General features: G+C 53.8%; 1 protein-coding gene and 1 long non-coding RNA gene across 2 annotated transcripts in view; one reads left to right on the top strand and one right to left on the bottom strand.

The window, feature by feature from the left end:
• Positions 1–255: 255 nt before the first annotated feature.
• Positions 256–27,093, bottom strand: LOC117510105. Its single transcript, XR_004560617.1, has 3 exons — positions 27,010–27,093; positions 7,196–7,205; positions 256–267 (listed from the first exon to the last, which is right to left on the bottom strand). It is a non-coding gene; the product is annotated as an uncharacterized LOC117510105 (long non-coding RNA).
• The window catches only part of olfml2a (olfactomedin-like 2A), a 142,336-nt gene continuing 140,689 nt past the window's right edge, over positions 26,017–27,663 (top strand). Inside the window, exon 1 of the mRNA XM_034169720.1 lies at positions 26,017–26,291. Within this exon, the coding sequence (XP_034025611.1) occupies positions 26,223–26,291 (69 nt within the window). The 5' untranslated portion in view covers positions 26,017–26,222. The remainder of the gene's footprint in view (positions 26,292–27,663) is intronic.

Raw genomic sequence — 27,663 nt, 5'->3', positions numbered from 1 at the left:
AATTATGTAAAACCCCAACGGTCAAAACGACCCCCTGTGAGCAAGCACTTGGCTACAGTGGGAAGGAAAAACTCCCTTTTAACAGGAAGAAACCTCCAGCAGAACCAGGCTCAGGGAGGGGCAGTCTTCTGGTAGGTACTTAGGAATAGGAATGGTCTATTTGAAGAGTTTCAGTCAGGTTTTAGAATTCATCATAGTACAGAAACAGCATTAGTGAAGGTTACAAATGATCTTCTTATGGCCTCGGACAGTGGACTCATCTCTGTGCTTGTTCTGTTAGACCTCAGTGCTGCTTTTGATACTGTTGACCATAAAATTTTATTACAGAGATTAGAGCATGCCATAGGTATTAAAGGCACTGCGCTGCGGTGGTTTGAATCATATTTGTCTAATAGATTACAATTTGTTCATGTAAATGGGGAATCTTCTTCACAGACTAAAGTTAATTATGGAGTTCCACAAGGTTCTGTGCTAGGACCAATTTATTCACTTTATATATGCTTCCCTTAGGCAGTATTATTAGACGGTATTGCTTAAATTTTCATTGTTACGCAGATGATACCCAGCTTTATCTATCCATGAAGCCAGACGACACACACCAATTAGCTAAACTGCAGGATTGTCTTACAGACATAAAGACATGGATGACCTCTAATTTCCTGCTTTTAAACTCAGATAAAACTGAAGTTATTGTACTTGGCCCCACAAATCTTAGAAACATGGTGTCTAACCAGATCCTTACTGTGGATGGCATTACCCTGACCTCTAGTAATACTGTGAGAAATCTTGGAGTCATTTTGATCAGGATATGTCATTCAAAGCGCATATTAAACAAATATGTAGGACTGCTTTTTTGCATTTACGCAATATCTCTAAAATCAGAAAGGTCTTGTCTCAGAGTGATGCTGAAAAACTAATTCATGCATTTATTTCCTCTAGGCTGGACTATTGTAATTCATTATTATCAGGTTGTCCTAAAAGTTCCCTAAAAAGCCTTCAGTTAATTCAAAATGCTGCAGCTAGAGTGCTGACGGGGACTAGAAGGAGAGAGCATATCTCACCCATATTGGCCTCTCTTCATTGGCTTCCTGTTAATTCTAGAATAGAATTTAAAATTCTTCTTCTTACTTATAAGGTTTTGAATAATCAGGTCCCATCTTATCTTAGGGACCTCGTAGTACCATATCACCCCAATAGAGCGCTTCGCTCTCAGACTGCAGGCTTACTTGTAGTTCCTAGGGTTTGTAAGAGTAGAATGGGAGGCAGAGCCTTCAGCTTTCAGGCTCCTCTCCTGTGGAACCAGCTCCCAATTCAGATCAGGGAGACAGACACCCTCTCTACTTTTAAGATTAGGCTTAAAACTTTCCTTTTTGCTAAAGCTTATAGTTAGGGCTGGATCAGGTGACCCTGAACCATCCCTTAGTTATGCTGCTATAGACGTAGACTGCTGGGGGGTTCCCATGATGCACTGTTTCTTTCTCTTTTGCTCTGTATGCACCACTCTGCATTTAATCATTAGTGATCGATCTCTGCTCCCCTCCACAGCATGTCTTTTTCCTGGTTCTCTCCCTCAGCCCCAACCAGTCCCAGCAGAAGACTGCCCCTCCCTGAGCCTGGTTCTGCTGGAGGTTTCTTCCTGTTAAAAGGGAGTTTTTCCTTCCCACTGTAGCCAAGTGCTTGCTCACAGGGGGTCGTTTTGACCGTTGGGGTTTTACATCATTATTGTATGGCCTTGCCTTACAATATAAAGCGCCTTGGGGCAACTGTTTGTTGTGATTTGGCGCTATATAAAAAAAAAATTGATTGATTGATTGATTCTGCTGGGACTGGTTGGGGCTGAGGGAGAAGTACAGACTTATTTGTTTAAATAACTAGGAGGGATAAACTGGACTAGGTGGGTATGATAAATCACCTTCTATTGTCTTTCTATTTTATGTTCAATTCAATTTAATTAAATTTATTTTCATTTATATAGCGACAAATCACAATAAAGCTGCCTCAAGGCGCTTCACACAAGTAAGGTCTAACCTTACCAACCCCCAGAGCAAACACACGGACAACAGTGGTAAGGAAAAACTCCCTCTGATGATTTGAGGAAGAAACCCCAAGCAGACCAGACTCAAAGGGGCGGCAATCTGCTTGGGCCATGAGCTGGCAGTAAGGATCTAAAGAGTCACGTCCATATGCTTTGAATTGCCTAGAATTGCCTGCACAGAAACGTCCGCCCTCATTGCTGATATGCATCAGCCGTAGGAGAAACAAGAAATCATCATCCAGAACACAGCCAAATCAAAACTCACTTTTATACAGTCTAAATTTTCGAGGTCTTCAAACCGACTGCGAGTAAAGTCAAAATGCAAGTTAACGGGGTTTACCTGTATGTGGATTGCAGTCAACTCCAGACACGCCCTTCACGGGTTTGTTTGGGTACAGATCACCATCATTGGGGTCAAATGCTAAAAATGTTCATGCTCACTATGATGTCCACCAAACGTCTGGAATCCACCAAAGTTGTATGGCAGCAGGTTCCGGAATTGCCCACCAAAGTAAATTTGACATCAAGGTCACGCCAGCTTGTCTGTGTGTTGGCCTTGGTCAACTCCTCCCAGGAGTTTTTGGTAATTCCTAACAGGTTTGCTTTGTCAATGAGGACTGACCAAAATTACTCTGAAAAAAGTTACTTTGGCAAAGGTCGGGGTATTTGATTTTCAACCCAGTTTGGACAAAATGTGGCACATATTTAGGTAGATTTAGAATTGTCTTAGTAAGGTCAGACAGAGGTTAATCATCTGGCCATTTGGGCTCAAATGTCAGATTGGCAGATCGCTGGCTGTCGTCATGCCACTATTACATAGTCTGTTCCAGTATGGACAACAAGACTCGTAGTCTCAGGAGCAGCACTCACAGTGTACTGTAGCTGGTTGATGATATCAGTGACTTTAGCTCTTGGAAAACTCCAGACCTGCAGCCATCCAGAACAAAGCCAGTTTACAAGTAAGCCTAAACCACCAGAACCAGCAGTGGACCTAGGCCAAGGCCTTTGGGTGCCTGACCTGCTCTCTGAGTTATTTGGGTCTGCCTTCGGAGTCAGTTTCCAGACGTCCATGAGACAGTGTCCTGCTCTGCAGTCCGTTAGACAGTCTCCTGCAGTCCATGAGACAGCCTCCTGCTCCGGAGTCCATGAGACACTCTCCTGTAGTTTGTGAGACAGCCTCCTGCAGTCTGTGAGACAGCCTCCTGCTGCAGAGTCCATGAGACAGCCTCCTGAAGAACATGAGACAGCCTCCTGCTCCGGCGTCCGTGAGACACTCGCCTGTATTCCATGAAACAGCCTCCTGCTGCGTGAGACAGCCTTCTGCAGTCTGCAAGACAGCCTCCTGCTCCAGAGTCAGCAAGACAGCCTTCTGTACTCTGTGAGACAGTCTCCTGCAGTCCATGAGACACTCTCCTGCTCCGGAACCCATTAGACAGTCTCCAGCAGTCCATGAGACAGCCTCCTGCTTGGGAGTCCATGGGACAGCCTCCTGTAGTCCGAGAGACAGCCTTCTGTACTCTGTGAGACAGCCTTCTGCAGTCCATGAGACAGCCTCTTGCTCCGGAGTCTGTGAGACAGTCTGCTGCAGTCCATGAGACAGCCTTCTGCAATCCATGAGACAATCTCCTGCAGTCCATGAGACAGTCTCCTGCCGAGGAGTCCGGGAGACAGTCTCCTGCTCCAGAGTCCTTTAGACAATCTCCTGCAGTCCACGAGACATCCTCCTGCAGTCGGTGAGACAGTCACCTGCTCCGGAGTCCGTGAGACAGTCTCCTGCTCCAGAGTCCGAGAGATGACCTTCTGCAGTCCGAGAGACAGCCTTCTGCTCCATTATCTGTGAGACAGCCACCTGTAGTCCATGAGACAGTCTCCTGCCTCCGTGAGACAGCCTTCTGCAGTCCATGAGACAGCCTCCTGCTCCGGACACCATGAGACAGCCTCCTGAAGTCCATGAGACAGCCTCCTGCTCCGGAGTCTGTGAGAAAGCCTCCTGGAGTCTGTGAGACAGTTTCCTGTAGTCCATGAAACAGCGCACAGCTCCGGAATCCGTGAGACAGTCTCCTGTAATTTGTGAGACAGCCTCCTGCAGTCTGTGAGACAGCCTCCTGCTGCGGAGTCCATGTGACAGCTTTCTGCAGTCCATGAGACAGCCTCCTGCTCTGGAGTCCATGAGACAGTTTCCCTGCAGTCCGTGAGAGACAGCCTTCTGCAGTCCGTGAGATAGCCTCCTGCAGTCCATGAGACAGTCTCCTGCTCCGGAGTCCATTAGCCAGTCTCCTGCAGTCGATGAGACAGCCTCCTGCTTCGGAGTCCGTAAGACAGCCTCCTGTAGTCCGAGAGACAGCCTTCTGTAGTCTGTGAGACAGCCTTCTGCAATCCATGAGACAGTCTCCTGAAGTCCATGAGACAGTCTCCTGCTCCAGAGTCCATGAGACACTCTCCTGTAGTTTGTGAGACAGCCTCCTGCAGTCTGTGAGACAGCCTCCTGCTCTGGAGTCCATGAGACAGTTTCCTGCAGTCCGTGAGACAGCCTTCTGCAGTCCGTGAGACAGCCTCCTGCTCCGGACTCCATGGGACAGCCTCCTGAAGTCCATGAGACAGCCTCCTGCTCCGAAGTCCATGAGAAACCCGCCTGTATTCCATGAGACAGCCTTCTGCAGTCCGTGACACAGCGTCCTGCTCCAGAGTCTGCAAGACAGCTTTCTGTAGTCTGTCAGACAGTCTTCTGCACCAGAGTCTGTGAGACAGCCTCCTGTAGTCCAGGAAACACCCTCCTCCTCCAGACTACATGAGACAGTCTCCTGCAGTCAATGAGACAGCCTCCTGCTGCGGAGTCCATGAGACAGTCTCCTGCTCCGGAGTCCATTAGACAAATCTCTTGCAGTCCACGAGATATCCTCCTGCAGGCGGTGAGACAGTCTCCTGCTCCGGAGTCCGTGAGACAGTCTCCTGCTCCGGAGTCCGAGAGACAACCTTCTGCAGTCGATGAGACAGCCTCCTGCTTCGGAGTCCATGAGACAGCCTCCGGCTCCAGAGTCCGTGAGACAGCCTCTTGTAGTCCGAGAGACATCCTTCTGCTCCATTATCTGTGAGACAGATACCTGTAGTCCATGAGACAGTCTCCTGCTCTGTGATACAGCCTTCTGCAGTCCATGAGACAGCCTCCTGCTCTGGAGTCCATGAGACAGTTTCCCGCAGTCCCGTGAGACAGCCTTCGCAGTCCATGAGACAGTCTCCCTGCTCTGGACTCCATGAGACAGCCTCCTGAAGTCCATGAGACAGCCTCCTGCTCCGGAGTCTGTGAGAAGCCTCCTGGAGTCTGTGGACACAGCCTCCTGTAGTCCATGAAACAGCGCACAGCTCCGGAATCCGTGAGACAGTCTCCGGCTCCAGAGTCCATGAGACGCTCTCCTGTAGTTTGTGAGACAGCCTCCTGCATTCTGTGAGACAGCCTCCTGCTGCGGAGTCCAAGTGACAGCTTTCTGGAGTCCATGAGACAGCTTCCTGTTCTGGAGTCCATAAGACAGTTTCCTGCAGTCTGTGAGACAGCCTTCTGCAGTCCATGAGACAGCCTCCTGCTCCAGACTCCATGAGACAGCCTCCTGAAGTCCATGAGACAGCCTCCTGCTCCAGAGTCTGTGAGACACTCTCGTGTAGTTTGTGAGACAGCCTCCTGCAGTCCATGAGACAGCCTCCTGCTCCAAAGTCCATGAGAAACCCGCCTGTATTCCATGAGACAAACTCCTGCTCAGTAACACAGCCTTCTGCAGTCCGCGAGACAGCCTCCTGCTCCAGTCCGCGAGACACCCTTCTGTAGTCCGTGAGACAGTCTCCTACATTCCATGAGACAGTCTCCTGCTCCGGAGTCCATTAGACAGTCTCCTGCAGTCCATGAGACAGCCTCCTGCTTCAGAGTCTGTGAGACAGCCTCCTGTAATCCGAGAGACAGCCTTCTGTAGTCTGTGAGACAGCATTATGCAGTCCATGAGACAGCCTCCTGCTCTAGAGTCCGTGAGACAGCCTCCTGCAGTCTGTGAGACAGCTTCCTGCGGCGGAGTCCATGTCACAGCTTTCTGCAGTCCATGAGACAGCCTCCTGCACCGGAGTCCATGAGACAGTTTCCTGCAGTCCGTGAGACAGCCTTCTGCAGTCCGTGAGACAGCCTCCTGCTCTGGACTCCATGAGACAGCCTCTTGAAGTCCATGAGACAGCCTCCTGCTCCAGAGTCCATGAGACACTCTCCTGTAGTTTGTGAGACAGCCTCCTGCAGTCCATGAGACAGCCTCCTGCTCTGAAGTCCATGAGAAACCCGCCTGTATTCCATGAGACAGCCTCCTGCTCCGTGAGACAGCCTTCTGCAGTCCACGAGACAGCCTCCTGCTCCAGAGTCCGCGAGACAGCCTTCTGTAGTCCGTGAGACAGTCTCCTGCAGTCCATGAGACAGTCTCCTGCTCCGGAGTCCATTAGACAGTCTCCTGCAGTCCATTAGACAGCCGCCTGCTTCGGAGTCCGTGAGACAGCCTCCTGTAGTCCGAGAGACAGCCTTCTGTAGTCTGTGAGACAGCCTTCTGCAGTCCATGAGACAGCATCCTGCTCCTGAGTCTGTGAGACACTCTCCTGCAGTCCATGAGTCAGATATCTGCAATCCATGAGACAGTCTCCTGAAGTCCATGAGACAGCCTCCTGCTCCTGAGTCCGTCAGACACTCTGCTGTAGTTTGTGAGACAGCCTCCTGCAGTCTGTGAGACATCCTCCTGCTGCGGAGTCCATCAGACAGCTTTCTGCAGGCCATGAGACAGCATCCTGCTCCGGAGTCCATGAGACAGTTTCCTGCTGTCCGTGAGACAGCCTTCTGCAGTCTGTGAGACAGCATCCTGCTCCGGACTCCATGAAACAGCCTCCTAAAGTCCATGAGACAGACCCCTGCTCCGGACACCATGAGACAGCCTCCTGCTCCGGACTCCATGATACAGCCTCCTGAAGTCCATGAGACAGCCTCCTGCTCTGGATTCCATGAGACAGCCTTCTGCAGTCCGTGAGACAGCGTCCTGCTCCAGAGTCTGCAAGACAGCTTTCTGTAGTCCGTGAGACACTCTTCTGCACCAGAGTCTGTGAGACAGCCTCCTGTAGTCCAGGAAACAGCCTCCTCCTCCAGATTACATGAGACAGTCTCCTGCAGTCCATGAGACAGACTCCTGCTTCGGAGTCAGTGAGACAGCCTCCTACAGTCTGAGAGACAGCCTTCTGTAGTCTGTGAGACAGCCTTCTGCAGTCCATGAGACAGCCTCCTGCTCTGGAGTGTGTGAGACAGTCTCCTGCAGTCCATGAGACAGTATACTGCTCCGGTGTCCATTAGACAGTCTCCTGCAGTCCGTGAGACAGTCTCCTGCTTTGGAGTCCATGAGACAGCCTCCGGGTCCAGAGTCTGTGAGACAGCCTCCTGTAGTCCGAGAGACACCCTTCTGCTCCATTATCTGTGAGACAGCCACCTGTAGTCCATGAGACAGTCTCCTGCTCCATGAGACAACCTACTGCAGTCCATGAGACAGCCTCCTCCTCCTCCGGAGTCCATGAGACAGTTTCCTGCAGTCCGTGAGAAAGCCTCCTGGAGTCTGTCAGACAGCCTCCTGTAGTCCATGAAACAGCCAACTGCTCCGGAATCCATGAGACAGTCTCCTGCTCCGGAGTCCGTGACACAGCCTTCTGCAGTCCGTGACACAGCGTCCTGCTCCAGAGTCTGCAAGACAGCTTCCTGTAGTCGTACAGACAGTCTTCTGCTCCAGAGTCTTTGAGAAAGCCTCCTGGAGTCTGTGAGACAGCCTCCTGCTCCAGAGTCAGTGAGACACTCTCCTGTAGTTTGTGAGACAGCCTCCTGCAGCCTGTGAGACAGCCTCCTGCTGCGGAGTCCATGTGACAGCTTTCCGGAGTCCATGACACAGTTTCCTGCAGTCTGTGAGACAGCCTACTGCAGTCCGTGAGACAGCCTCCTGCTCCGGACTCCATGAGACAGCCTCCTGAAGTCCATGAGACAGCCTCCTGCTCCGGAGTCCATGAGACACTCTCCTGTAGTTTTTGAGACAGCCTCCTGCAGTCCATGAGACAGCCTCCTGATCCAAAGTCGATGAGAAACCCGCCTGTATTCCATGAGACAGCCTCCTGCTCCGTGAGACAGCCTTCTGCAGTCCGCGAGACAGCCTCCTGCTCCGTGAGACAGCCTTCTGCAGTCCGTGAGACAGCCTCCTGCTCCAGAGTGCACGAGACAGCCTTCTGTTGTCCATGAGACAGTCTCCCTGCAGACCATGAGACAGCCTCCTGCTTCGGAGTACGGTAGACAGCCTCCTGTAGTCCGAGAGACAGCCTTCTGTAAGTCTGTGAGACAGCCTTCTGTAGTCCATGAGACAGCCTCCTGCTCCAGAGTCTGTGAGACAGTCTCTGCAGTCCACGAGACAGTCTCCCTGCTCCGGAGTCCATTAGACAGTCTCCTGCAGTCCATTAGACAGCCTCCTGCTTCAGGTGGTACCGTGAGACAGTTTCCTGCAGTCCGTGAGACAGCCTTCTGCAGTCCGTGAGACAGCCTCCTGCTTCTGGACTCCATGAGACAGCCTCTTGAAGTCCATGAGACAGCCTCCTGCTCCGCAGTCCATGAGACACTCTCCTGTAGTTTGTGAGACAGCCTCCTGCAGTCCATGAGACAGCCTCCTGCTCTGAAGTCCATGAGAAACCCGCCTGTATTCCATGAGACAGCCTCCTGCTCCGTGAGACAGCCTCCTGCTGCGGAGTCCATGTGACAGCTTTCCGGAGTCCATGACACAGTTTCCTGCAGTCTGTGAGACAGCCTACTGCAGTCCGTGAGACAGCCTCCTGCTCCGGACTCCATGAGACAGCCTCCTGAAGTCCATGAGACAGCCTCCTGCTCCGGAGTCCATGAGACACTCTCCTGTAGTTTTTGAGACAGCCTCCTGCAGTCCATGAGACAGCCTCCTGATCCAAAGTCGATGAGAAACCCGCCTGTATTCCATGAGACAGCCTCCTGCTCCGTGAGACAGCCTTCTGCAGTCCGTGAGACAGCCTCCTGCTCCAGAGTGCACGAGACAGCCTTCTGTTGTCCATGAGACAGTCTCCTGCAGACCATGAGACAGCCTCCTGCTTCGGAGTACGTGACACAGCCTCCTGTAGTCCAAGAGACAGCCTTCTGTAGTCTGTGAGACAGCCTTCTGTAGTCCATGAGACAACCTCCTGCTCCAGAGTCTGTGAGACAGTCTCCTGCAGTCCACGAGACAGTCTCCTGCTCCGGAGTCCATTAGACAGTCTCCTGCAGTCCATTAGACAGCCTCCTGCTCTGGACTCCATGAGACAGCCTCTTGAAGTCCATGAGACAGCCTCCTGTTCCGGAGTCCATAAGACACTCTCCTGTAGTTTGTGAGACAGCCTCCTGCAGTCCATGAGACAGCCTCCTGCTCTGAAGTCCATGAGAAACCCGCCTGTATTCCATGAGACAGCCTCCTGCTCCGTGAGACAGCCTTCTGCAGTCCACGAGACAGCCTCCTGCTCCCGAGTCCGCGAGACAGCCTTCTGTAGTCCGTGAGACAGTCTCCTGCAGTCCATGAGACAGTCTCCTGCTCCGGAGTCCATTAGACAGTCTCCTGCAGTCCATTAGACAGCCTCCTGCTTCGGAGTCCGTGAGACAGCCTCCTGTAGTCCGAGAGACAGCCTTCTGTAGTCTGTGAGACAGCCTTCTGCAGTCCATGAGACAGCATCCTGCTCCTGAGTCTGTGAGACACTCTCCTGCAGTCCATGAGTCAGTCTCCTGCTCCGGAGTCCATTAGACAGTCTCCTGCAGTCCATTAGACAGCCTCCTGCTTCGGAGTCCGTGAGACAGCCTCCTGTAGTCCGAGAGACAGCCTTCTGTAGTCTGTGAGACAGTCTCCTGAAGTCCATGAGACAGCCTCCTGCTCCTGAGTCCGTCAGACACTCTGCTGTAGTTTGTGAGACAGCCTCCTGCAGTCTGTGAGACAGCCTCCTGCTGCGGAGTCCATCAGACAGCTTTCTGCAGGCCATGAGACAGCATCCTGCTCCGGAGTCCATGAGACAGTTTCCTGCTGTCCGTGAGACAGCCTTCTGCAGTCTGTGAGACAGCATCCTGCTCCGGACTCCATGAACAGCCCTCCTAAAGTCCATGAGACAGACCCCTGCTCCGGACACCATGAGACAGCCTCCTGCTCCGGACTCCATGATACAGCCTCCTGAAGTCCATGAGACAGCCTCCTGCTCTGGATTCCATGAGACAGCCTTCTGCAGTCCGTGAGACAGCGTCCTGCTCCAGAGTCTGCAAGACAGCTTTCTGTAGTCCGTGAGACACTCTTCTGCACCAGAGTCTGTGAGACAGCCTCCTGTAGTCCAGGAAACAGCCTCCTCCTCCAGATTACCTGAGACAGTCTCCTGCAGTCCATGAGACAGACTCCTGCTTCGGAGTCAGTGAGACAGCCTCCTACAGTCCAAGAGACAGCCTTCTGTAGTCTGTGAGACAGCCTTCTGCAGTCCATGAGACAGCCTCCTGCTCTGGAGTGTGTGAGACAGTCTCCTGCAGTCCATGAGACAGTATACTGCTCCGGTGTCCATTAGACAGTCTCCTGAAGTCCGTGAGACAGTCTCCTGCTTTGGAATCCATGAGACAGCCTCCGGGTCCAGAGTCTGTGAGACAGCCTCCTGTAGTCCGAGAGACACCCTTCTGCTCCATTATCTGTGAGACAGCCACCTGTAGTCCATGAGACAGTCTCCTGCTCCATGAGACAACCTACTGCAGTCCACGAGACAGCCTCCTCCTCCTCCGGAGTCCATGAGACAGTTTCCTGCAGTCCGTGAGAAAGCCTCCTGGAGTCTGTCAGACAGCCTCCTGTAGTCCATGAAACAGCCAACTGCTCCGGAATCCATGAGACAGTCTCCTGCTCCGGAGTCCGTGACACAGCCTTCTGCAGTCCGTGACACAGCGTCCTGCTCCAGAGTCTGCAAGACAGCTTCCTGTAGTCGTACAGACAGTCTTCTGCTCCAGAGTCTTTGAGAAAGCCTCCTGGAGTCTGTGAGACAGCCTCCTGCTCCAGAGTCAGTGAGACACTCTCCTGTAGTTTGTGAGACAGCCTCCTGCAGCCTGTGAGACAGCCTCCTGCTGCGGAGTCCATGTGACAGCTTTCCGGAGCCCGTGAGACACTCTCCTGTAGCTTGTGAGACAGCCTCCTGCAGTCTGTGAGACAGCCTCCTGCTGCGGAGTCCATCAGACAGCTTTCTGCAGGCCATGAGACAGCGTCCTGCTCCGGAGTCCATGAGACAGTTTTCTGCAGTCCGTGAGACAGCCTTCTGCAGTCTGTGAGACAGCCTCCTGCTCCGGACTCCATGAGACAGCCTCCTAAAGTCCATGAGCTAACCTCCTGCTCTGGGCTCCATAATACAGCATCCTGACGTCTATGACACAGCCTCCTGCTCCAGAGTCTGTGAGACAGTCTCCTGCAGTCCACGAGACAGTCTCCTGCTCCGGAGTCCATTAGACAGTCTCCTGCAGTCCATTAGACAGCCTCCTGCTTCGGTGTCCATGAGACAGCCTCCTGTAGTCCGAGAGACAGCCTTCTGTAGTCTGTAAGACAGCCTTCTGCTATCCATGAAACAGTCTCCTGAAGTCCATGAGACAGTCTCCCTCTCCAGAGTCCGTGAGACACTCTCCTGTAGTTTGTGAGACAGCCTCCTGCAATCTGTGAGACAGCCTCCTGCTGCGGAGTCCATGTGACAGCTTTCTGCAGTCTATGAGACAGACTGCTGCTCCGGACTCCATTAGACAGCCTCCTGCTCCAGAGTCTGTGAGACAGTCTCCTGCATTCCATGAAACAGCCTTCTGCAATCCATGAGACAGTCTCCTGCAGTCCATGAGACAGTCTCCTGCTCCGGAGTCCGTTATACAGTCTCCTGCAGACCATGAGACAGCCTCCTGCTTCGGAGTCCGTGAGACAGCCTCCTGTAGTCCGAGACACAGCCTTCTGTAGTCTGTGAGACAGCCTTCTGTAGTCCATGAGACAGTCTCCTGCTCCAGAGTCTGTGAGACAGTCTCCTGCAGTCCATGAGACAGTCTCCTGCTCCGGAGTCCATTAGACAGTCTCCTGCAGTCCATTAGACAGCCTCCTGCTTCGGTGTCCGTGAGACAGCCTCCTGTAGTCCGAGAGACAGCCTTCTGTAGTCTGTGAGACAGCCTTCTGCAATCCATGAGACAGTCACCTGAAGTCCATGAGACAGTCTTCTGCTCCAGAGTCCGTGAGACACTCTCCTGTAGTTTGTGAGACAGCCTCCTGCAATCTGTGAGACAGCCTCCTGCTGCGGAGCCCATGTGACAGCTTTCTGCAGTCTTTGAGACAGCCTCCTGCTCCGGACTCCATGAGACAGCCTCCTGCTCGAGAGTCTGTGAGACAGTCTCCTGCATTCCATGCGACAGTCTCCTGAAGTCCATGAGACAGCCTCCTGCTCCGGAGCCCGTGAGACACTCTCCTGTAGCTCGTGAGACAGCCTCCTGCAGTCTGTGAGACAGCCTCCTGCTGCGGAGTCCATCAGACAGCTTTCTGCAGGCCATGAGACAGCGTCCTGCTCCGGAGTCCATGAGACAGTTTTCTGCAGTCCGTGAGACAGCCTTCTGCAGTCTGTGAGACAGCCTCCTGCTCCGGACTCCATGAGACAGCCTCCTTAAGTCCATGAGCTAACCTCCTGCTCTGGGCTCCATAATACAGCCTCCTGACGTCTATGACACAGCCTCCTGCTCCGGAGTCCCTGAGAAACCCGCCTGTATTCCATGAGACAGCCTCCTGCTCCGTGAGACAGCCTTCTGCAGTCCGCGAGACAGCCTCCTGCTCCAGAGTCCACGAGACAGCCTTCTGTTGTCCATGAGACAGTCTCCTGCAGACCATGAGACAGCCTCCTGCTTCAGAGTCCGTGAGACAGCCTTCTGTAGTCTGTGAGACAGCCTTCTGTAGTCCATGAGACAGCCTCCTGCTCCAGAGTCCGTGAGACAGCCTGCTGTAGTCCGAGAGACAGCTTTCTGCAGTCTATGAGACAGCCTACTGCTCCGGACTCCATGAGACAGCCTCCTGCTCCAGAGTCTGTGAGACAGTCTCCTGCATTCCATGAGACAGCCTTCTGCAATCCATGAGACAGTCTCCTGAAGTCCATGAGACAGCCTCCTGCTCCGGAGCCCGTGAGATACTCTGCTGTACCTTGTGAGACAGCCTCCTGCAGTCTGTGAGACAGCCTCCTGGTGTGGAGTCCATCAGACAGCTTTCTGCAGGCCATGAGACAGCGTCCTGCTCCGGAGTCCATGAGACAGCCTCCTGAAGTCCATGAGATAGCCTCCTGCTCTGGGCTCCATGATACAGCCTCCTGAAGTCCATGAGACAGCCTCCTGCTCTGGACTCCATGAGATAGCCTTCTGCAGTCCGTGACACAGCGTCCTGCTCCAGAGTCTGCAAGACAGCTTTCTGTAGTCCGTCAGACAGTCTTCTGCACCAGAGTCTGTGAGACAGCCTCCTGTAATCCATGAAACAATCTACAGCTCCGGAATCCATGAGACAGTCTCCTGCTCCAGAGTCCTGCTGTGGAGTCCATGTGACAGCTTTCTGGAGTCCATGAGACAGTCTCCTGCTCTGGAGTCCGTGAGACACTCTCCTGTAGTCTGTGACACAGCCTCCTGCTCCGAAGTCCATGAGAAACTCGCCTGTATTCCATGAGACAGCCTCCTGCTCCGTGAGACAGCCTTCTGCAGTCTGCGAGACAGCCTCCTGCTCCAGGGTCTGTGAGACAGCCTTCTGCAGTCCATGAGACAGTGTCCTGCTCCGCACTCCATGAGACAGCCTCCTGCAGTCTGTGAGACAGCCTCCTGCTCCACACTCCATGAGACAGCCTCCTGATGTCCATGAGACAGCCTCCTGCTCCGGAGTCCATGAGACACTCTTCTGTAGTTTGTGAGACAGCCTCCTGCAGTCTGTGAGACAGCCGCCTGCTGCAGAGTCCATGACACAGCTTTCTGCAGTCCATGAGACAGCCTCCTGCTGCGGAGTCCATGAGACAGTTTCCTGCAGTCAGTGAGACAGCCTTCTGCAGTCCGTGAGACAGCCTCCTGCTGCGGAGTCCATGAGACAGGTTTTTGCAGTCCATGAGACAGCCTCCTGCTCCGGACTCCATGAGACAGCCTCCTGAAGTCCATGAGACAGCCTCCTGCTCCAGAGTCCATGAGACACTATCCTGTAGTTTGTGAGACAGCCTCCTGCAGTCCATGAGACAGGTCTCCTGCTCCGAAGTCCATGAGAAACCCGCCTATATTCCATGAGACAGCCTTCTGCAGTCCATGAGAGAGTCTCCTGCGCTGGAGTCCATGAGACAGGCTCCTGCTCCGAAGTCCATGAGAAACCCACCTGTATTCCATGAGACAGCCTCCTGCTCTGTGAGACAGCCTTCTGCAGTCTGCAAGATAGACTCCTGCTCCGGAGTCCGCGAGACAGCCTTCTGTATTCCGTGACACAGTCTTCTGCAGTCGATCAGACAGCCTCCTGCTTCGGAGTCTGTGAGACAGCCTCCTGAAGTCCATGAGACAGCCTCCTGCTCCGGAGTCCATGAGACACTCTCCTGTAGTTTGTGAGACAGCCTCCTGCAGTCCATGAGACAGCCTCCTGAAGTCCATGAGACAGCCTCCTGCTCCAGAGTCCGTGATAAAGCCTTCCGTAGTCTGTGAGGCAGTCTCCTGCAGTCCATGAGACAGTCTCCTGCTCTGGAGTCCGTTAGACAGTCTCCTGCAGTCCATGAGACAGCCTCCTGCTTGGGAGTCCATGAGACAGCCTCCTGTAGTCCGAGAGACAGCCTTCTGTAGTCTGTGAGACAGCCTTCTGCAGTCTATTAGACAGCCTCTTGCTCCGGAGTCTGTGAGACAGTCTGTTGCAGTCCATGAGACAGTCTCCTGCGCTGGAGTCCGTCAGACAGTCTGCTGCTCCTGAGTCCATTATACAATCTCCTGTAGTTCACGAGACATCCTCCTGCAGTCGGTGAGACAGTCTCCTGCTCCAAAGACCATGAGAAACTTTCCTGTATTCCATGAGACAGCCTCCTGCTCCGTGAGACAGCCTTCTGCAGTCCGCGAGACAGCCTCCTGCTCCGGAGTCCGCGAGACAGCCTTCTGTAGTCTGTGAGACAGTCTCCTGCTCTAGACTCCATGAGACAGCCTCCTGAAGTCCATGAGACAGCCTCCTGCAGTATGCGAGACAGCCTCCTGTAGTCCATGAGACAGCCTCCTGTTCCAGAGTCTGTAAGACAGCCTCCTGTAGACCGTGAGACAGCCTCCTGTTCCAGAGTCTGCAAGACAGTCTTCTGCAGTCCGTGACACAGCCTCCTGCTCCGGAGTCCACGAGAGAGCCTCCTGTAGTCCATGAGACAGTCTCCTGCTCTGGTGTCTGTGAGACAGCCTCCTCTAGTCCATCAGATAGTCTCTTGCGCTGTGAGACAGCCTCCTGTAGTCCATGAGACAGCCTCCTGCGGTCCACGAGACAGCCTCCTGCTCCGGAGTCCGTAAGAGAGACTCCTGCAGTCCAGGAGACAGTTTCCTGCAGTCCATGAGACAGTCTCCTGCTCCGGTCTCTGTGAAACAGCCTCCTCTAGACCATGAGACAGTCTCCTGCTCTGTGAGACAGCCTTCTGCAGTCCATGAGACAGCCTCCTGCTCCAGAGACCATGAGAGAGCCTCCTGTAGTCCATGAGACAGTCTCCTGCTCCGGTGTCTGTGAGACAGCCTTCTGCAGTCCATGAAACAGCCTCCTGCTCCAGAGTCCATGAGAGAGCCTCCTGTTGTCCATGAGACAGGCTCCTGCTCTGGAGTGTGTTAGACAGCCTCCTGCTTCGGAGTCTGTGAGACAGCCTCCTGCTCAGAGTCTATGAGACAGCTTCCTGCAGTATGTGAGACTGCCTCCTGCTCCGGGGTCTGTGAGACAGTCTCCTGCAGTCTGTGAGACAGCCTCCTGCTCCGGAGTCTGTGAGACAGTCTCCTGCAGTCCATCAGACATCCTCCTGCCATCTGTGAGACAGCCTCCTGCTCCAGAGTCCATCAGACATCCTCTGCAGTCTGTGAGACAGCCTCCTGCTACAGAGTCCGTCAGACAATCTCCTGCAGTCCATCAGACAGCCTCCTGCAGTCTGTGAGACAGGCTCCTGCTGCGGAGTCTGTGAGACAGTCTCCTGCAGTCCGTGAGACAGCCTCCTGCTCTGGAGTCTGTGAGACAGGCTCCTGCTCTGGACTCCATAAGACAGCCTCCTGAAGTCCATGAGACAGCCTCCTGCTCCAGAATCTCTGAGAAAGCCTCCTGGAATCTGTGAGACTGCCTCCTGTAGTCCATGAAACAGCATACTGCTCCGGAGTCCATTAGACAATCATTTGCAGTCCATGAGACAGCGTCCTGTAGTCGGCGAGACAGTCTCTTGCTCTGGGGTCCGTGAGACAGTCTCCTGCTCCGGAGTCCGAGAGACAACCTCCTGCAGTCCGTGAGACAGCGTCCTGCTCCGGAGTCTGTGAGACAGTATCCTGCAGTCTGTGAAATAGCCTCCTGCTCCGGACTCCGTGAGACAGCCTCCTGCTCCGGAGTCTGTGAGACAGCCTCCTGCAGTATGCGAGACAGCCTCCTGTAGTCCGTGAGACAGCCTCCTGTTCCAGAGTCTGCAAGACAGCCTTCTGCAGTCCGTGAGACAGCCTCCTGCTCCGGAGTCCACGAGAGAGTCTCCTGTAGTCCATGAGACAGTCTCCTGCTCTGTGTCTGTGAGACAACCTCCTCTAGTCCATCAGATAGTCTCCTGCTCCACAAGACAGCCTCCTGTAGTCCAGGAGACAGCCTCCTGCGGTCCAGGAGACAGCCTCCTGCTCCGGAGTCCATAAGACAGCCTCCTGCAGTCCATGAGACAGTCTCCTGCTCCGGTGTCTGTGAAACAGCCTCCTCTAGACGGTGAGACAGTTTACTGCAGTCCATGAGACAGTCTCCTGCTGTGTGAGACAGCCTTCTGCAGTCCATGAGACAGCCTCCTGCTCCGGAGTCCATGAGAGAGCCTCCTGTAGTCCATGAGACAGTCTCTTGCTCCAGTGTCTGTGAGACTGCCTTCTGAAGTCCATGAAACAGCGTCCTGTTGTCCATGAGACAGACTCTTGCTCTGGAGTCTGTGAGACAGCCTCCTGCTTCGGAGTCTGTGAGACAGCCTCCTGCTCCAGAGTCTGTGAGACAGCTTCCTGCAGTCTGTGAGACAGCCTCCTGCTCCGGAGTCTGTGAGACAGTCTCCTGCTGTCCGTGAGACAGCCTCCTGCTCTGGAGTCTGTGAGAGAGCTTCCTGTAGTCCATGAGACAGTCTCCTGCTCCGTGAGACAGCCTTCTGTATTCCATGAGACAGCTTCCTGCTCCAGAGTCTGTGAGACGGCCTACTGCAGTCCATGAAACAGTGTCCTGCAGTCCATGAGACAGCCTCCTGTAGTCCATGAGACAGCTTCCTGCGGTCCACGAGACAGCCTCATGCACCAGAGTCTGCAAGACAGCCTACTGCAGTCTGTGAGACAGCCTCCTGCTATGGAGTATGTGAGACAGCCTCCTGTAGTCCGGGAGACAGCCTCCTGCTCCAGAGTCCATGACACAGCCTCCTGCAGTATGCGAGACAGCCTCCTGTAGTCCGTGAGACAGCCTCCTGTTCCAGAGTCTGTGAGACAGTCTCCTGCAGTCCGTCAGACAGCCTCTGCAGTCTGTGAGACAGGCTCCTGCTCTGGACTCCATAAGACAGCCTCCTGAAGTCCATGAGACAGCCTCCTGCTCTGGACTCCATGAGATAGCCTTCTGCAGTCCGTGACACAGCGTCCTGCTCCAGAGTCTGCAAGACAGCTTTCTGTAGTCCGTCAGACAGTCTTCTGCACCAGAGTCTGTGAGACAGCCTCCTGTAATCCATGAAACAATCTACAGCTCCGGAATCCATGAGACAGTCTCCTGCTCCAGAGTCCTGCTGTGGAGTCCATGTGACAGCTTTCTGGAGTCCATGAGACAGCCTCCTGCTCTGGAGTCCGTGAGACACTCTCCTGTAGTCTGTGACACAGCCTCCTGCTCCGGAGTCCATGAGACAGTTTCCTGCAGTCCATGAGACAGCCTCATGCTCCGGAGTCCATGAGACAGCCTCCTGCTCTGAAGTCCATGAGAAACTCGCCTGTATTCCATGAGACAGCCTCCTGCTCCGTGAGACAGCCTTCTGCAGTCTGCGAGACAGTCTCCTGCTCCAGGGTCTGTGAGACAGCCTTCTGTAGTCCGTGAGACAGTCTCTGGCAGTCCATGAGACAGTGTCCTGCTCCGCACTCCATGAGACAGCCTCCTGCAGTCTGTGAGACAGCCTCCTGCTCCACACTCCATGAGACAGCCTCCTGACGTCCATGAGACAGCCTCCTGCTCCGGAGTCCATGAGACACTCTTCTGTAGTTTGTGAGACAGCCTCCTGCAGTCTGTGAGACAGCCGCCTGCTGCAGAGTCCATGACACAGCTTTCTGCAGTCCATGAGACAGCCTCCTGCTGCGGAGTCCATGAGACAGTTTCCTGCAGTCAGTGAGACAGCCTTCTGCAGTCCGTGAGACAGCCTCCTGCTGCGGAGTCCATGAGACAGGTTTTTGCAGTCCATGAGACAGCCTCCTGCTCCGGACTCCATGAGACAGCCTCCTGAAGTCCATGAGACAGCCTCCTGCTCCAGAGTCCATGAGACACTATCCTGTAGTTTGTGAGACAGCCTCCTGCAGTCCATGAGACAGGTCTCCTGCTCCGAAGTCCATGAGAAACCCGCCTATATTCCATGAGACAGCCTTCTGCAGTCCATGAGAGAGTCTCCTGCGCTGGAGTCCATGAGACGGGCTCCTGCTCCGAAGTCCATGAGAAACCCACCTGTATTCCATGAGACAGCCTCCTGCTCTGTGAGACAGCCTTCTGCAGTCTGCGAGATAGACTCCTGCTCCGGAGTCCGCGAGACAGCCTTCTGTATTCCGTGACACAGTCTTCTGCAGTCGATCAGACAGCCTCCTTCTTCGGAGTCTGTGAGACAGCCTCCTGAAGTCCATGAGACAGCCTCCTGCTCCGGAGTCCGTGAGACACTCTCCTGTAGTTTGTGAGACAGCCTCCTGCAGTCCATGAGACAGCCTCCTGAAGTCCATGAGACAGCCTCCTGCTCCAGAGTCCGTGATAAAGCCTTCCGTAGTCTGTGAGGCAGTCTCCTGCAGTCCATGAGACAGTCTCCTGCTCTGGAATCCGTTAGACAGTCTCCTGCAGTCCATGAGACAGCCTCCTGCTTGGGAGTCCATGAGACAGCCTCCTGTAGTCCGAGAGACAGCCTTCTGTAGTCTGTGAGACAGCCTTCTGCAGTCTATTAGACAGCCTCTTGCTCCGGAGTCTGTGAGACAGTCTGCTGCAGTCCATGAGACAGCCTCCTGCAGTATGCGAGACAGCCTCCTGTAGTCCATGAGACAGTCTCCTGCTCTGGTGTCTGTGAGACAGCCTCCTCTAGTCCATCAGATAGTCTCTTGCACCGTGAGACAGCCTCCTGTAGTCCATGAGACAGCCTCCTGCGGTCCACGAGACAGCCTCCTGCTCCGGAGTCCGTAAGAGAGACTCCTGCAGTCCAGGAGACAGTTTCCTGCAGTCCATGAGACAGTCTCCTGCTCCGGTGTCTGTGAGACAGCCTTCTGCAGTCCATGAAACAGCGTCCTGTTGTCCATGAGACAGGCTCCTGCTCTGGAGTGTGTTAGACAGCCTCCTGCTTCGGAGTCTGTGAGACAGCCTCCTGCTCAGAGTCTGTGAGACAGCTTCCTGCAGTATGTGAGACTGCCTCCTGCTCCGGAGTCTGTGAGACAGTCTCCTGCAGTCCGTCAGACATCCTCCCGCCATCTGTGAGACAGCCTCCTGCTCCAGAGTCTGTCAGACACCCTCTGCAGTCTGTGAGACAGCCTCCTGCTACAGAGTCCATCAGACAATCTCCTGCAGTCCATCAGACAGCCTCCTGCAGTCTGTGAGACAGCCTCCTGCTCCAGAGTCCGTCAGACAGCCTCCTGCAGTCCGTGAGACAGCCTCCTGCTCCGTAGTCCATGAGAGAGCCTCCTGTAGTCCATGAGACAGTCTCCTGCTCCGGTGTCTGTGAGACAGCCTTCTGCAGTCCTTGAAACAGCATCCTGTTGTCCATGAGACAGGCTCCTGCTCTGGAGTGTGTTAGACAGCCTCCTGCTTCAGAGTCTGTGAGACAGCCTCCTGCTCCAGAGTCTGTGAGACAGCTTCCTGCAGTCTGTGAGACAGCCTCCTGCTCCAGAGTCCGTCAGACACCCTCTGCAGTCTGTGAGACAGCCTCGTGCTACAGAGTCCGTCAGACAATCTCCTGCAGTCCATCAGACAGCCTCCTGCAGTCTGTGAGACAGCCTCCTGCTGCGGAGTCTCTGAGACAGTCTCCTGCAGTCCGTGAGACAGCCTCCTGCTCCGGAGTCTGTGAGACAGTCTCCTGCAATCCGTCAGACAGCCTCTGCAGTCTGTGAGACAGGCTCCTGCTCTGGACTCCATAAGACAGCCTCCTGAAGTCCATGAGACAGCCTCCTGCTCCAGAATCTGTGAGAAAGCCTCCTGGAATCTGTGAGACTGCCTCCTGTAGTCCATGAAACAGCATACTGCTCCGGAGTCCATTAGACAATCATTTGCAGTCCATGAGACAGCTTCCTGTAGTCCATGACACAGCCTCCTGCAGTATGCGAGACAGCCTCCTGTAGTCCGTGAGACAGCCTCCTGTTCCAGAGTCTGTGAGACAGTCTCCTGCAGTCCGTCAGACAGCCTCTGCAGTCTGTGAGACAGGCTCCTGCTCTGGACTCCATAAGACAGCCTCCTGAAGTCCATGAGACAGCCTCCTGCTCTGGACTCCATGAGATAGCCTTCTGCAGTCCGTGACACAGCGTCCTGCTCCAGAGTCTGCAAGACAGCTTTCTGTAGTCCGTCAGACAGTCTTCTGCACCAGAGTCTGTGAGACAGCCTCCTGTAATCCATGAAACAATCTACAGCTCCGGAATCCATGAGACAGTCTCCTACTCCAGAGTCCTGCTGTGGAGTCCATGTGACAGCTTTCTGGAGTCCATGAGACAGCCTCCTGCTCTGGAGTCCGTGAGACACTCTCCTGTAGTCTGTGACACAGCCTCCTGCTCCGGAGTCCATGAGACAGTTTCCTGCAGTCCATGAGACAGCCTCATGCTCCGGAGTCCATGAGACAGCCTCCTGCTCTGAAGTCCATGAGAAACTCGCCTGTATTCCATGAGACAGCCTCCTGCTCCGTGAGACAGCCTTCTGCAGTCTGCGAGACAGTCTCCTGCTCCAGGGTCTGTGAGACAGCCTTCTGTAGTCCGTGAGACAGTCTCTGGCAGTCCATGAGACAGTGTCCTGCTCCGCACTCCATGAGACAGCCTCCTGCAGTCTGTGAGACAGCCTCCTGCTCCACACTCCATGAGACAGCCTCCTGACGTCCATGAGACAGCCTCCTGCTCCGGAGTCCATGAGACACTCTTCTGTAGTTTGTGAGACAGCCTCCTGCAGTCTGTGAGACAGCCGCCTGCTGCAGAGTCCATGACACAGCTTTCTGCAGTCCATGAGACAGCCTCCTGCTGCGGAGTCCATGAGACAGTTTCCTGCAGTCAGTGAGACAGCCTTCTGCAGTCCGTGAGACAGCCTCCTGCTGCGGAGTCCATGAGACAGGTTTTTGCAGTCCATGAGACAGCCTCCTGCTCCGGACTCCATGAGACAGCCTCCTGAAGTCCATGAGACAGCCTCCTGCTCCAGAGTCCATGAGACACTATCCTGTAGTTTGTGAGACAGCCTCCTGCAGTCCATGAGACAGGTCTCCTGCTCCGAAGTCCATGAGAAACCCGCCTATATTCCATGAGACAGCCTTCTGCAGTCCATGAGAGAGTCTCCTGCGCTGGAGTCCATGAGACGGGCTCCTGCTCCGAAGTCCATGAGAAACCCACCTGTATTCCATGAGACAGCCTCCTGCTCTGTGAGACAGCCTTCTGCAGTCTGCGAGATAGACTCCTGCTCCGGAGTCCGCGAGACAGCCTTCTGTATTCCGTGACACAGTCTTCTGCAGTCGATCAGACAGCCTCCTTCTTCGGAGTCTGTGAGACAGCCTCCTGAAGTCCATGAGACAGCCTCCTGCTCCGGAGTCCGTGAGACACTCTCCTGTAGTTTGTGAGACAGCCTCCTGCAGTCCATGAGACAGCCTCCTGAAGTCCATGAGACAGCCTCCTGCTCCAGAGTCCGTGATAAAGCCTTCCGTAGTCTGTGAGGCAGTCTCCTGCAGTCCATGAGACAGTCTCCTGCTCTGGAATCTGTTAGACAGTCTCCTGCAGTCCATGAGACAGCCTCCTGCTTGGGAGTCCATGAGACAGCCTCCTGTAGTCCGAGAGACAGCCTTCTGTAGTCTGTGAGACAGCCTTCTGCAGTCTATTAGACAGCCTCTTGCTCCGGAGTCTGTGAGACAGTCTGCTGCAGTCCATGAGACAGCCTCCTGCAGTATGCGAGACAGCCTCCTGTAGTCCATGAGACAGCCTCCTGTTCCAGAGTCTGTAAGACAGCCTCCTGTAGATCGTGAGACAGCCTCCTGTTCCAGAGTCTGCAAGACAGTCTTCTGCAGTCCGTGAGACAGCCTCCTGCTCCGGAGTCCACGAGAGAGCCTCCTGTAGTCCATGAGACAGTCTCCTGCTCTGGTGTCTGTGAGACAGCCTCCTCTAGTCCATCAGATAGTCTCTTGCACCGTGAGACAGCCTCCTGTAGTCCATGAGACAGCCTCCTGCGGTCCACGAGACAGCCTCCTGCTCCGGAGTCCGTAAGAGAGACTCCTGCAGTCCAGGAGACAGTTTCCTGCAGTCCATGAGACAGTCTCCTGCTCCGGTGTCTGTGAGACAGCCTTCTGCAGTCCATGAAACAGCGTCCTGTTGTCCATGAGACAGGCTCCTGCTCTGGAGTGTGTTAGACAGCCTCCTGCTTCGGAGTCTGTGAGACAGCCTCCTGCTCAGAGTCTGTGAGACAGCTTCCTGCAGTATGTGAGACTGCCTCCTGCTCCGGGGTCTGTGAGACAGTCTCCTGCAGTCCGTCAGACATCCTCCCGCCATCTGTGAGACAGCCTCCTGCTCCAGAGTCTGTCAGACACCCTCTGCAGTCTGTGAGACAGCCTCCTGCTACAGAGTCCATCAGACAATCTCCTGCAGTCCATCAGACAGCCTCCTGCAGTCTGTGAGACAGCCTCCTGCTCCAGAGTCCGTCAGACAGCCTCCTGCAGTCCGTGAGACAGCCTCCTGCTCCGTAGTCCATGAGAGAGCCTCCTGTAGTCCATGAGACAGTCTCCTGCTCCGGTGTCTGTGAGACAGCCTTCTGCAGTCCTTGAAACAGCATCCTGTTGTCCATGAGACAGGCTCCTGCTCTGGAGTGTGTTAGACAGCCTCCTGCTTCAGAGTCTGTGAGACAGCCTCCTGCTCCAGAGTCTGTGAGACAGCTTCCTGCAGTCTGTGAGACAGCCTCCTGCTCCAGAGTCCGTCAGACACCCTCTGCAGTCTGTGAGACAGCCTCGTGCTACAGAGTCCGTCAGACAATCTCCTGCAGTCCATCAGACAGCCTCCTGCAGTCTGTGAGACAGCCTCCTGCTGCGGAGTCTCTGAGACAGTCTCCTGCAGTCCGTGAGACAGCCTCCTGCTCCGGAGTCTGTGAGACAGTCTCCTGCAATCCGTCAGACAGCCTCTGCAGTCTGTGAGACAGGCTCCTGCTCTGGACTCCATAAGACAGCCTCCTGAAGTCCATGAGACAGCCTCCTGCTCCAGAATCTGTGAGAAAGCCTCCTGGAATCTGTGAGACTGCCTCCTGTAGTCCATGAAACAGCATACTGCTCCGGAGTCCATTAGACAATCATTTGCAGTCCATGAGACAGCTTCCTGTAGTCCATGAGACAGCCTCCTGTAGTCCATGAGACAGCCTCCTGCGGTCCACGAGACAGCCTCATGCACCAGAGTCTGCAAGACAGCCTACTGCAGTCTGTGAGACAGCCTCCTGCTATGGAGTATGTGAGACAGCCTCCTGTAGTCCGGGAGACAGCCTCCTGCTCCAGAGTCCATGACACAGCCTCTTGCAGTATGCGAGACAGCCTCCTGTAGTCCGTGAGACAGCCTCTTGTTCCAGAGTCTGCAAGACAGCCTCCTGTAGACCGTGAGACAGACTCCTGTTCCAGAGTCTGCAAGACAGCCTTCTGCAGTCCGTGAGACAGCCTCCTGCTCCCGAGTCCACGAGAGAGCCTCCTGCAGTACGCAAGACAGCCTCATGCACCAGAGTCTGCAAGACAGCCTACTGCAGTCTGTGAGACAGCCTCCTGCTATGGAGTATGTCAGACAGCCTCCTGTAGTCTGGGAGACAGCCTCCTGCTCCAGAGTCCATGACACAGCCTCCTGCAGTATGCGAGACAGCCTCCTGTAGTCGATGAGACAGCCTCCTGTTCCAGAGTCTGCAAGACAGCCTCCTGTAGACTGTGAGACAGCCTCCTGTTCCAGAGTCTGCAAAACAGCCTTCTGCAGTCCGTGAGACAGCCTCCTGCTCCGGAGTCCACGAGAGAGCCTCCTGTAGTCCATGAGAGAGCCTCCTGCGGTCCACGAGACAGCCTCCTGCTCCGGAGTGTGTAAGACAGTCTCCTGCAGTCCATGAGACAGTTTCCCTCAGTCCATGAGACAGTCTCCTGCTCCGGAAACAGCCTCCTCTAGACCATGAGACAGTTTCCTGCAGTCCATGAGACAGTTTCCCTCAGTCCATGAGACAGTCTCCTGCTCCGGAAACAGCCTCCTCTAGACCATGAGACAGTTTCCTGCAGTCCATGAGACAGTTTTCCCTCAGTCCATGAGACAGTCTCCTGCTCCGGAAACAGCCTCCTCTAGACCATGAGACAGTTTCCTGCAGTCCATGAGACAGTTTCCCTCAGTCCATGAGACAGTCTCCTGCTCCGGAAACAGCCTCCTCTAGACCATGAGACAGTTTCCTGCAGTCCATGAGACAGCCTCCTGCTCCGGAGTCCATGACAGAGCTTCCTGTAGTCCATGAGACAGTCTCCTGCTCCGGTGTCTGTGAGACAGCCTTCTGCAGTCCATGAAACAGCGTCCTGTTGTCCATGAGACAGGCTCCTGCTCTGGAGTCTGTGAGACAGCCTCCTGCTCCAGAGTCTGTGAGACAGCTTCCTGCAGTCTGTGATACAGCCTCCTACTCCAGAGTCTGTGAGAGAGCTTCCTGTAGTCCATGAGACAGTCTCCTGCTCCGTGAGACAGCCTTCTGTATTCCATGAAACAGCTTCCTGCTCCAGAGTCTGTGAGACGGCCTACTGCAGTCCATGAAACAGTGTCCTGCAGTCATTCCATCCTGCTGAAAAAGTTTGAACATATTTGCAAGAGAAGCCTTCTGGAGTCCAGAGAAAGTCATTAAGCGGATACCAGCTTCTTTAGTTGTCTAATCTGGTGAGACTTGTGAAGATGAGGCAGGATTTTCTCTGATCCGCTTTGGTGGAGCGTCAGGTTGTTGCTGCGATTACATGTGCTGCCGCTTGGTGGCAGCAGAGGCCTTTCTAACGGTAATTTTATTGTTTCTTCTGCAACATTTTTAGAAAACAAATGTGGCTGAGATTAAACTTTTTGTTCACATCACAGTGACATTTATTAAATAAAAGATTCTGAGAGTAAATCAGAGAGTTTGGGCACAGAGCAGTTTGTCTGTGTGTCTCCAGCTCTGATCACTTCACGGACACGCGCTTTGTCAGAAGAGGAAAAAAAGGGATTTTTTTTTTTTTTTTGGTGAGGATCTGCGTGCAGACTTCCTTTATTTTGGAGGAGGACTCTGGCTTGATGTTGTCAATATTTTAAAGTGTAAAGTACGTGCGTGGCTGTGAGTGTGCGCGCACGGTGACGGAGCCCTCCCTCCTTCCCTCCCTGTGCGGGGGACGGAGGATGCGCGCAGCGCGCCGAGCTGAACGATCCGCAGAGGCTCCGTGCGCTCAGCCCGGTCCCGGTGCTGGTCCTGGTCGGACGTCAATCGTCTGTGGGGATTTTTAAAAAAGCTGTCACTCACACCGAGGAGGCGCAATGTGGACCTACAGCTGCGTGCTCGTCTGCCTGCTGCTCTTCTGTCCGGACGCGTCGGCGCAGACGAAGGTAAGACGCTCCAAAAACCGGATCAGCGAGGATCCGCTCGTGCACTTCGAGTTCAGGCTGATCCAACCCAGCATTTCCACATGCGCACCTTTAAAGTTCCAGCTGTGTGTGTGATTTTGAGGTAATCCTCCGATGAGGGCTGTGCGCGTAATGACAGCTCCCTGATGTGAGTGTGCGTATTTGGACAGCTGCGCACACGTCGCCAGGTTTGGAATCCGACCGTCAGCTGTCTGCTGGGGGGAACTTAGACTTTGACTACTTCACAACTTTTATTGCCACAATATGTAGTGGACAGTGTGAGACATGACGTCACCGTGTTTATGTGTTTATCTGTCTTTTGACGCGTTGGACAGCAACACCTAAACACTTGATACTTACACCATGTGTAACTCCTGCAGTGGATGAGCGGATTAATTTCTGGCATTGTTTGATGCTGTTGTCCATAATAATTTATGACATGAAGTGCTGTCGGTTTGATTCCTGTCCACTCAGCAATATGCTGAAGAGCCCTTGAGCAAGACGTGGTGCAGGTTATGTGTGGTTAGAAAGTGCTTTGAGTGCCCACCCTCAGGTGCTGGAGAAATGCAGTCTGATGAACCTTTTTGTCAGACAGAAACTTGACAACAAGGCTGCAGACATGGAGTGAACATGGGGGACGGGGGTCTGCTGCTGGGTCTGTCTCTCCCAGGGTGGAAAAAAAATTGCAAATTGGATGAACTTTACATGAGGGTGACCATATTTTGATCACTGAAATCCAGGACACTTGGCCCAGCAATGAGATACTCAGATGATACTCGAAGTTTACCCAAACATGAAAAACAATAAAACCAGGACATTTTTCATCACTTTCTTAAAAAAAAAAAACCTAGGACGGCCAGGACAGGAAAACAAGATGTTTGGTCACCTTACTTTACTTACACGGAACATGAATATAAATGCAGCGCTTTTGCTTTTGCTCCCATTTTTTATTAGCTTCACTCAAAGTTCTAAAACATTTTCTATATACACAAAAGACCCATTTCTCTCAAATATTGTTCACAAATCTGTCTAAATCTGAAATATTCAGTTTTGCTTTATGGGTGGATTCTGGCGGGGTCAGAAAACCAGTCAGTATCTGGTGTGACCGCCATTTGCTTCACGCAGTGCAACACATCTCCTTCACATAGAGTTGATCAGTAGCCAGACGCCATCGAATGTGAGCATTTGTCCACTCAAGTCAGTTACACTGATGAACTGGAGTCAGGTCGACACCCAGATGAAGACGATGAGCATGCAAATGAGTTTCCCTGAGATGGTTTCTGACAGTTTGTGCAGGAATTCTTTGGTTCTGCAAACCGATTGTTGCTGCAGCTGTCCGAGTGGCTGGTCTCAG

The sequence above is a fragment of the Thalassophryne amazonica genome, chromosome 5 (genome assembly GCF_902500255.1).
Source record: "Thalassophryne amazonica chromosome 5, fThaAma1.1, whole genome shotgun sequence".
In the NCBI taxonomy this organism is placed as follows: Eukaryota; Metazoa; Chordata; class Actinopteri; order Batrachoidiformes; family Batrachoididae; genus Thalassophryne; species Thalassophryne amazonica.
This window is presented reverse-complemented; position numbering and strand designations above follow the sequence as displayed.